General features: G+C 38.0%; 1 protein-coding gene across 1 annotated transcript; it reads right to left on the reverse strand.

Moving 5' to 3' along the window:
- Positions 1–3,037: 3,037 nt before the first annotated feature.
- On the reverse strand, positions 3,038–5,863 carry LOC147861245 (small ribosomal subunit protein uS4y). Its single transcript, XM_087323752.1, has 3 exons — positions 5,734–5,863; positions 4,521–4,902; positions 3,038–3,367 (listed from the first exon to the last, which is right to left on the reverse strand). Exons 1-3 carry the CDS (start codon positions 5,759–5,761, stop codon positions 3,190–3,192), a joined length of 588 nt encoding a protein of 195 aa, XP_087179878.1. The 5' UTR covers positions 5,762–5,863; the 3' UTR covers positions 3,038–3,189.
- Positions 5,864–10,903: the final 5,040 nt, after the last annotated feature.

A 10,903-nucleotide genomic window follows, 5' to 3' on the forward strand; every position in this document is an offset into this window, starting at 1 on the left:
CACGTGCCAGATACTAGACCTTCCCCCAACCTAATGAGTGCACACTCTCGGGTGCACCACACTGTGTGTGTAATGGGCGAAGATGGTTGAGATAGAGTATGGTGGGCGAGATGGGGTGAGCGGGCTCTTCAGACTCGAAGGGTCATAGGATGCAAAGGGTGCGTCGAGTCCAATGGTGATGAGCACAAGGAAAATGTGATTACAGAGGATTTACATAGTATCAAGACAAAAAATGGACATCTTTTTGGGCCGAAAACGATATATTAAGAAGAAAAACCCTTTACGAAACACTAGAGAATCGAAAACCTATTAACCAAAAACCTATAAACCTATAAACCTATAAACCTATAAACCTATAAACCAAACCTATAAACCTGAGTTTTAGAACCGAGCCGAAACCGAAACCGAACCGTTTATCGAAAATCCAAGCCATTAAATTTTTTTTGGAACCAATAAACCGTTAAACCATGGCTTAACGGTTTAGTTCGATTTGAGCCGAAACTATGCCCATTGCTACATCCCATCTGAAGGGACTACCTATCCCAACAATCTTGAAGAGACCTAGATGGTCCAACCATCCAAGCCACAACTAACTACCCCATTGATGGTACCGTGCAAAAACTACATCCTTGCATAAACTACTAAAGAGGCAACTCAATGCGTGATTGGCTTCCGTCAACAAGCCTACCCCGCAACGGGCCAAGCAAAGTTGCCAAGTGTCATAGGCAAGACCTATACAATGTTCATGGATCAGTTACAACATGAGCCAAACTCATCCATGAGCTCCTTAGGAATGAAATAAGATGAAGGTGTATGGAAGATTGTGAACGTACAATCCAACATATGCATAGTTATCCCATGAAACAATAGAGTCCTTTAATGCACAAGAAGGTTATGTTTGAGTTTGAGTTTTCGGTGAAAGCATAAAGCATTTCAATTTACAATATTTCTTTATTTGATCCATTCTAACGATAAGCCAACAATAATCGTCTTTCCCGTACAATGCTAATAGTTTATTTCATCATGAATCTACAAATCACACATCTTAGGTTGGTTATTTGCTAACATCCTCCAAAATGTATAACATTTGCTCCAACTCCATCAAGACTATATAGTTAAAGAAAAACTTGAATTATTCAATATTGGCGGAATAGTAAAGACTTAATGAAGCAACCATCAAAGACTAGAGTTGAGACTACATTGTATCCTAGTTCTACAAATATGCAAAATGAAGCTCATGATGTGTTAGTATAATGGTAAGGCTTCAACTCCTTAAACATGGAGATCTGAACAAGGTTCAAATCTTTCCTTCACACCATCCAAATATCAAGTTGTTGTGTGCGCTTTCATTCTCTTCACAATATTAACTTAGTGGAGTTAGCGACAAATAATATTAGTAAGTAAACAAGTTGATGCTATCTTATGGGATCATTACATTTTGGCATTGTTAAAATTGGCTTTACTTTGAATGGATATAGTCAAGGCCCATCATTCAAGATGAAATCAATATGTAATTGTAAACGCGATGTGAAGATATCATTTGCACTTGTTGGTGAGCTTAAACATAGACTAGGTGGAACAAATGATTTGCTAAAATCCATGAAAAACATAAGATGCATGTCTCACGATGTGAAAATTTTCATCAATTTCCCTTTCCCCGAGTATCTGTAAGCTAGAATACCATTAGGATATTATTAATACTCATAGGGTGTAAAATTAGGGCCTCGTTATAATCTGATTATGAGGATAATGGAACATGATACCACTCATGACAATATTATTAGTCTTTTTTATTTTTAAAGGAGTACTTGAAGCTAATTAGAAAGTAGGGCTACCTTTTAAAGTGTCAAATATTTCGCAATAGCTGAATGTGCATATTTTAAAACATTTACATGAGTTTCCTATTATTGAATTATTAATGTAGGAAAATTCTTTCATTTTCTATGAGCAAATACCAAGTGGGCAACATCCACTTTACTTGATATTGAAGCAAGATGAGCACAAAAAACATATTAGAAATACTGAGAGCAAGCATCCACTAGGAAAACATACATGTAAATACAATACTTTTGTATATGTGAAAGGGAATCTATCATTTCATAGCTCAATTGGATATGGCACAAGGGAATGGAACCAAATTGACCATCTCCTAACATCATGAGAGATGGAAGTATAATCAGCACCTTTTTTCATGTTTTGAAAACAATTAGCAACAATGCTTGAACTAAGCTAGAGGACTGAACTTTTTGACTAATTGCTCATCATATATATCACAACATGATTGAAGATCAAATACTCTCAGAAATTTATGTGATTTTCTAATCATAATTACCTGCAGAAAACTTATATACTGCAGCAACAGAAACAATGCTAAAACAAGAGGCATCAATGAGAAGGTATATTGAAAAAATTTACAGTTTTTTTAGAGAGCCATAGATTCACTATATGAAGGTCCAAACAAACAAATAAACACATTGCACATCTACCAATGGACAAGTGAATGCATAATTGATTGTAAACTCAATTTAAACAAAAAATATTAACAAATACTAGATAAAGTGAAAAGCAGACTATTAAGCACATCTTTGGTTTCATTCGATTTAACTTTTAAGGAAGATAAACTTAGTATCCTCGCCAGAAGACAGAGAAATTAAATGCTGAATCATATAACTAAGTGGCAAACGAAAATAATGTAGCATCTAGGAGCAACCATATTGAACTTGTCTAACTTTCACAGGTTTTCAAGAAATGTAATAAAACCCAATTATCACTATATGTTTGACCTGGTCAAGCGCAATGATCAATGAACTTGTCTAGGAATTTTGGAATCAAATTTCATTGCCTCAGCATTTTATCACCCACAGCATAAATCTAGATCTGCTTGGTCTTGGATTAGATACTAACCTAAACAAATATCTTCAGATGCATAAATCTGTTAGTGTTAGCTGCCCATAGAGTCAGCAAAGCAAACCCAAATGTTGGTCTAAATTCAAATAAATGCTTCTGGTTTACAAGAACTCATTACATAATGCAGAAATGATTAATTTAGCTTGAATATATCACCATTTACTAATAGCATGAAGAGAATTCAATACAGATCAAAACTTTCAAAGAGGACAAGACTTTCTAATCAAGTTCTTAACTCAAAAATAACGGCAAACAAAGATGATCACTCGTTTCGAATGATATCTATTCTTCTTCATCCTCATCGCCGCCTGAAGCCTTTTTGGTAGCAGCCTTCATGTTTCTTCGCTTCACACGCCCAGGTCTACCACCACCAAAGGGACTGGAAAGTGCAAAGTCGATGTGTTTCTGGGAATCAACTCTAACAAGGAAGGATGCAACATTGACAACCTGCTTGCCAACCCTGAGAGACAAACCGCACCTTAATAAGTATAGATGACATGATCAATTAACCTAGTAAGATTTAAAAACTAGCATCAATTGTGACTAGCTCATACACACTTCCTAACTTGTTCTACGAATCAATTGAGACAGCTAAGGGAGCAAGTTCTAGTTATCCTAGGACAAAGAGTAAAAGGATATGGCACTTAGAAACTAATTGTATAACCCCATGGTTAAATACGCAGACAGAAAAGAGTGTTTATCCTACTTTTACACATCCATTGAGTGTTTAATATGCTATTTCCTAGGACAAGAAATATCATTGATAAACAGTTCTTCTTGACTTGTGAGGAATTTGTGGAATACCATGGACTATTAACTTGGAACTAGAGGGCTAGGGAGCTTCAGTGAATCCATTTAAAACTGGCACAAAAGTTAAGGCATTCAACAATGAGCTATGATAAATAAGATGAATATCCAGATATTTGTTCATATTATTTCTATGCCAGTTGGCGGAGAAATTTTTAATCCTTGATAAGGGCTTATTTTCCTCTTAATCTATTAGGGAGTGTAGCTTGAAATCTCATCTAGATACATCAATAAGCTCAAAATCAACAATGTATCAAAGAGCATCCGATAAGAATGAATAGGATTCTCAACATCTACAAGCCAATTCTTCAAGATTGCAGAGACTTGTTCCTATCTCTTAACTGATTAGCATGAAGCACTGGACATTGATTGAAGTTCTCAGACTTGAAATCAATCATTTATAAGCATATAATGACATGTATCCATTGGATTTTTCTTAAATGCCAGCATATAATCATCTACATGTGTGAATACAAATTATTTTCATGCAAACATAAGGCATTCTTAATTTCTATCTGGAAATCTTTGCAGACAGAATCCAGATCCTTGATATAAATTTGACTTGCTCAATAATGTGGTATCCTGGATTTATTGCACAGTACAAAAAGTCCACTAAAGAGCAACAGGGATTGTACTTGAGTCATATAAATGCACTTACACCATTAGAAAAAAAGGAGGGAACAAGAAAACAGTCTGGAAAAAATAAACATAAAGGATAGATACAAAAATATATACAGACATGAAAAGAAAGAGGAAAACTTCAGCAACTAACAGAGAAACCCACCAAAAACAACACAAATAGTTACCTGATGTGCCTCTGCTTGATGAGAACTCGTGCATGGTGAATGGATTTCGCCATGCCTGATTTAAAAACTAAAGTTTGCAATCGACGCTCGAGGAAATTCTCAACAGTCAAAGCCAACACATAATCCAGCTTGTTCTGGCTCTCCTCAAGGAGACCATATCTAAACATACGGCGAAGAAGAGCCTCTCCTTCAAAGATACGACGAGAATTCTTCTCGTCAAGAGTGAGAAGCATACGAGCATTGTTTCGGATACGGCTGAGAGCATATTGAACTCTCCAAAGCTCACGCTTATTTCTCAGACCATACTCTCCTACAAGTTTTAGCTCAGCATCAAGCCTTTCCTTCTCATATGGCCTGCGAGGCTTCTTGAATGTCTTGCCATCTGTAAATAAAAGATAACTCAGAACATCACATAATACACAGAAGTAGCTCTTATTTGTGAGAATATAGCAAGAATACTTCGAAGCTGATATCAAGTGAAGGGAAGCTTTTGATTTGTATGGCTCCGTTTGTAAGATTTGTATCATTACTTGCAGGAGCAAAATTTTTATACAGATGACGGATTCAATTCGTAAGATTTATTTGTAATACAAACTTTCTTTGTAAAATTACATAAGAGAGAATATCCTTTCTAGAAGGAGCAATAATTTTATATACAGGAAGGATTCAATTTGTATGATTTGTTTGCAATAGAAACTTCCTACGTAAGATTTGCTAGAGAGAATCTCCTTTCGTAGCATAAAGTACAGGCCTGCGATCAGAAAAGCTTTCATTTGCGGGGTAAACTTACGTTCCTAAGTTAAGTTCAGAATATTAATGGGAATTAAGATTAAGAGAAAAAAAAATTCTACTTGAAAATCATGTACTAAGTTGTTCCAACTATATGATTATGTGCAGGAAAAGCTTCCGCATTGTGGGAATAAAGCAGGCGAAGCTTCCAGATGCAAGAATGTGTGCAGAAAAGCTTCGAGCCTTAAGGATCCAGGGAACCACAAGGTCCGTAGCAGAAATTCAGTCAGTCACAAGCCTTTCTCTTCCAAATCAGTGAGATCCTTGGGGGTAACGCAAAGGTTTACTGAGATGCATAGGTAAAGAGACTTGGGAAGCTATGGAAGTATCATCCATCTCGTTGAAATGGACGGGAAAAAAAAAACAGAATGCTCTAAAACAGAGAAATATATATGTGTAGAGAGAGAGAGAGAAGGAGACTTACAGTTGCGATAGAAGCTAACGTGGACCATGGCGCGAAGGTCTGCTCGTCTGCAGATGTGCGCGTTCGCGAGCGAGACGAGCGGGGAAGAGAAAAAGAGAGAGGAAAAGGAAGAGAAAGAGAAAGAGAAAGAGAAAGCGGAGGAGGGTTTCTGTTCTGCAAAACCCTAATTTCGCAAGCTCCCGTCCATCCCCCGTTTCACACACGACGCCTGTCCTGTCCGTCCGGACAAAACCCAAATGGGCGGACAAAAGAACTCTCCATCTCATCTAGAGGAGGCCCTGGCTAGGCCCTAGCCCCAGGCCAAGGACCAAGTCTCTCTCTCTCTCTCTCTCACACACACACACATGCCACGGCAGACTGAAGAGTCTCGGTGATGGCACGAGAACACTCCGATTAAGCTTGTGCCCTGAACAAACATTTTCACAAGATCCCCGCCCCCCCCTCCCCGCAATCTTGGCTCTGATCCTAGCACGATGACATGTGGAAAGACTCGCTTGCTCACATGAAATAAGGGGCGTGATGATAGCTCAAGGCTTCGGAACACGTGCTTGAATGGCAGAAGGAAGGGTATCAGTGATGTCACGAGGACATTTCGATTAAGCTTGTACCCCCGAACCAACATTTTCACAACATTTCGCATAGGCGATGACGTGTAGAAGACCCTCTTGTTCTCGATAGAGAAGGGGTGTGATGTTAGCTTGAGGCTCTAGAAATCGTGCCCGAATGGACAGTTCCAACTATTGACTTTCCTATCACAATTTAACCATGTGTATAAAAAAACTTGTTATTCTACGCATACAACCATTATATATGTTTGATGGTGTACACAAGCAAACCGAACTTTGGAACATACTTGTTGGACAAGTAAGTGCAAAAATCACGCGGTCAACGGGTTATAAAAGGAGATGCTAGCCTTGGTTGCAATACGAGAGAAACCAGTTGTCATACCATGGTCAAAGCTCGTGTAGGGGTCTACTTTGTTAAAAACAACAAAACAGTTTTAGAGCAACTACTTTTAATTGCCACATCTAGATTAGTTACTATTATTAACTATTATTCTTTTCTTTTTCTATTAGTAACTGTATTTTTTCAAACACATCCAACGTTCCCTCCGCTTCCTCTATTATATAAGGAGGAAGCCAGGAATGTTAAGAGTGTAGTATTTTTTTATGCTCTAGTTGTTGTAGCAATTAACTCCTGTACTTGTATTCCAGCCTGTAATCCCATTTTATTATCTTTACATAGTAGTTGCAATTCTGCTTATTTCTGTTCATGTGCCTCTCATTTCCTTACATGGTATCAAAGTGTCAGTAGTACAAAGCCTGAAAATATACTACCCGCTCCATACTCTACTTCTAAGAAAAAGAAGAAGACAACAACCTCGACATTATGGCAAGCTCCACTTAGGCAAGAAAATGCTCGGTAGATAAACTTAATGCAAAGAACTACATAATTTGGAAACCGAGGATGAAGCTACTACTTGACTTGGAGGAGCTACTTGAAGTCACCAAAGGAACCTGTTAAGAATTAGGTAAGTAATTAAGGGTTAATTAGTACCTAATTATGTGATTAGTTGATAAGTGTGGAAGATTAAGTGATATGTGTGTGTGTGTGTGTGTGAGGAAGAGAGAGAGAGAGAGAGAGCCCTCGAGTAGAGCTTTGCAACGAGATATAGCAAGTTGAATTTGGTGGTTTGTACGAGAAGCAGCGATAGCAATAAGGAATCTTGTGTTGTCGGCATCCACATACTCAAAACTCATTGTGGGTCTTCGATTGCTTTCAAAATCTTCGACCTCTTCAATCGGGTGAGTTCTGATTTTCTCTCTTGTTCATGGAAAATTGTTTTTATCCCGGATCGATATAATGATGGACATAAACATGAATTCCTCACAAATTGTGGGGAATATTGATATGGAAACAATCGATCCAAAAAAGAGTAATGTGATGGTTGAATGTAATCTTGAAAGGGAAGACATTGGAAGCTCTAAGAGGTTTAAGGGAATTGAAGAAATTAATGAGAAAAAATTAACATATGCCGAAATAATACATGTAGATGAAGTTGAAAAGGATCACTGTAATGGGATAATTTATGGGGAATTGCCAATACCTTATTGTCGGATATTGTGGAAGAAAATGAAAATGCAGCGAAAGAATACATTGAAGAGGATTTGCATGATGTGGAAGTTGATGCTAAGGCAGTTTTGCAATCATTTGATGTATTCTATGATCGTGCTGTTATATTATTTTTTACTGGCAAACTCCCATATGTTAATTGGATTAAACAATGGTTGAACACAATCGTGTCACCAAATTGTGTTGAAAATATATATGCGGGACTACGAGGGTTTTATGATGTGGTATTTCGTTCACCGGAGCATCGAAGTGCATTGTTGGGTAAAGTTCTTGTGTTTTTTGATAAACGATTGGTGCATGTTATGCAATGGTCCCCCGTAGTGGACTATCATGCTTTGTTAAAACATGAATGTCCTGTTTGGGTTACAATGGATTGTATGCTTTTTTATGGCCACTTTTACCAGTGTTGATGAGTCAAATGGGTAAAGTGTTGGTATCTCCACATGCAAATGCTACAAATAAGTGCATATTTTGTGTGTTATGGGATACAAGTCACAAAGAGGCCAGGATGGGTGCGTATGAATGCTCTTGGTATGAGAAGTGTTTGTTTTAAACTGAAGTGGGAGACATTTGCAGGTCATTGTTTTGGATGTGGTGAATGGGGTCACTTTATGGCGGAATGCCACGATCATTGTCCTTCAACTACAGAGGTTCCTATTGAAGGGAACGATAAGGAAGGAGTTGGGAGAGATGTTGGCGTGTCAGATTTTGTGGATGAAGGAACATCCCCTAGAGCAGGTTATAAAGAGGTCTCACTTCAAGGTTTGGGCCCTAAGAATAAGGGAATTGAATCTATGGATATGGAAAAACAAAGTTTAGTGGTTAAAGATAAGGGGAAAAAACCGTTGGATAGAGCTAGTAGTGATGTTGTTGACAAAGATTGGCATGAGGTTAAGGGCAAGTCGAAAGGGAAATCAATGAATATGCAGCGTAGTAGCTTGCCCACTACTCGTGTGACTACTTGGCAAGGTAATTCAGGAACTAGGGAGGGCCCTCGAAAAGTTCCTTGGCAACGACAATCTAGGGATAAGGGATTACCCCTTCACCTTCAATTTGATTCATTGGGACGAGTTGTAAATTCATTGAATTCTCGAGGTTTTCGTCAAGCGAGAGGACCTAAAAAAAAGATTTTGATAGACAACCCTAAGGATGTGGTGCATGAAAATCCATATGCAGCATTGGAGCATGCTTTTATTAGTTTCATGACATTAGTTGCTCTAAAGGAGCAAGTGCTCCCATAACATTGTTGATTGAATGAAAGTGGCAACGTGGAATGTGAGAGGGGCATGTTCTCCTCATAAGAAGTATATACTATGGGAAACTTTGTTAAGTAGAGAATGGGATGTAGTATGTGCAGTTGAGCATAAGTGTCATGAGTTAGTAGGATCCATAGTGCATTTGCGTGGATATTCATCATTTTATGCAGGACATCTTAATAATCATTATTCAGGTGTGGTATTAATCGTGAGGGATAAGTATTATCCTCAAGTGGTGCATAATGATCCTTATGGCCGGTTTTTGGTTCTAGAAATCACTTTTTTTGGAAGGTTGTGTGGGTGGTTGGGATTTATGCCCCTAACCAAGCCACTCAATGTATTGCATTATGGGGTTCACTCCTTCAAACCCTATTTATTGGACGTCCAAGATTACTTATGGGCGATTTAAACATGTGTGTTGATGCATTTCAATCCACGTCTGAACATTCAATCATGGATGATCCTGAGCAACTTGCTTGGGACTCATTGGGTATGGAGGTTCTGAAGTTGGATGTTTGGACATGGTTGCAAGGGAATGATCCAGGTTTTACCTTCCAATCTGCTCAACATAGACAAACATGGAGTCGGTTAGATAGAATGTATGTGATGCATGATGATTCTTTTTTACCGACATCACTTCGTATGAACGTTCTACAAGATGTTGGAACTTCAGATCACTTTCCTATTTGTTTGGAGGTGTGTAATCATGCAATTGACATGTATAAATCTTTACTTTGAAAGCCTCCACTATGCTTTAACTCTTCTCTTTTGCTTCAACCTCACTTTGATTCTCTCATGGAGCAAATTCTGGTAAATTTTTCTCAACAAGTGAATCTTAAAGGAGTTAAAGCATGGGATATCACATTACGCAACATTAACATCATTCATCGTATGTATGGAGTAACCAATGCTCAATGAAGAAGAGGTCTTATTCGACAATTCTCACAAGTTCTCTCTAGGTGTAATGCTTTATTGATACATACACCATTAGATGAGGAGCTTTTGGATATTCAGAGTCAATTGCATGTTATTATTTCTCAGTTGCAATGCCAAAGTTATCGTTATGCTAAGATGCGACAACTCAGGGAAGGACTCATTGATAATTAATGTCAATCTCATTTGTTTTTCCAAGCATTACATCCTACTTATGCTCGATCTAATGTGGTACATGTGAAGCAAGAGGATGAATTGATAGTGGATCCTACAACAATAATTGACATATGTCTTCATTACTTTAAGCAGTTGATTGGTCCACAATTGTTAATGACAGATGAGGTGAGTAGAGCACGTCATGAGTTTTATGATGTGGTTGGATGTATTGTTCATGATCTCATTAGTCATGAATTGGATGCGGCTTTCACTGAGGATGAGGTGGATGTAGTTTTAAGGCATCTTCCTAGTGGTAAGAGCCCTGGTTGGGATGGCTTGACAAATGAAGTTTTTAAGAGATATTCCAACATTTCAAAGGGGCCCTTGACTTTGATGTTTCAACAGTCTTGGGATTCTGGTTGTATACCTCAAGCTTGGAAGATTGGTCTAATTAAACTAGTTCCAAAGGTGGCATCTCTTGAGTCATTTCATCAATGGAGACCTATTTCTTTGATGGGGGGTTGTACAAGATATTTACGAAGGTCTTGGCAAATAGATTACAAAAGTATTTGCCAAAGTTGATACACCCCACCCAATATGGTTTTATTGCAGGTAGAAATATATTGCATAATGTGTTGAATGTTCAAATGGCCATGGATTATGCTCGGAACACTCATCAAGAATTGATTATG

Source organism: Azolla caroliniana, unplaced genomic scaffold, assembly GCF_043228905.1.
Source record: "Azolla caroliniana isolate FFs.n. ecotype wild unplaced genomic scaffold, voAzoCaro1.0.p SCAF_8, whole genome shotgun sequence".
In the NCBI taxonomy this organism is placed as follows: domain Eukaryota; kingdom Viridiplantae; phylum Streptophyta; class Polypodiopsida; order Salviniales; family Salviniaceae; genus Azolla; species Azolla caroliniana.

Bases quoted from the DNA above. Each gene is read 5' to 3' on its own strand.
- LOC147861245 (XM_087323752.1), bottom strand. From the start codon at position 5,761: ATGGTCCACGTTAGCTTCTATCGCAACT. The intron at 4,903-5,733 runs GTAAGTCTCCTT...TTTTATTTACAG, and splicing joins CGTTAGCTTCTATCGCAACT to ATGGCAAGACATTCAAGAAG. The intron at 3,368-4,520 runs GTAACTATTTGT...TTTGTCTCTCAG, and splicing joins ATCAAGCAGAGGCACATCAG to GGTTGGCAAGCAGGTTGTCA.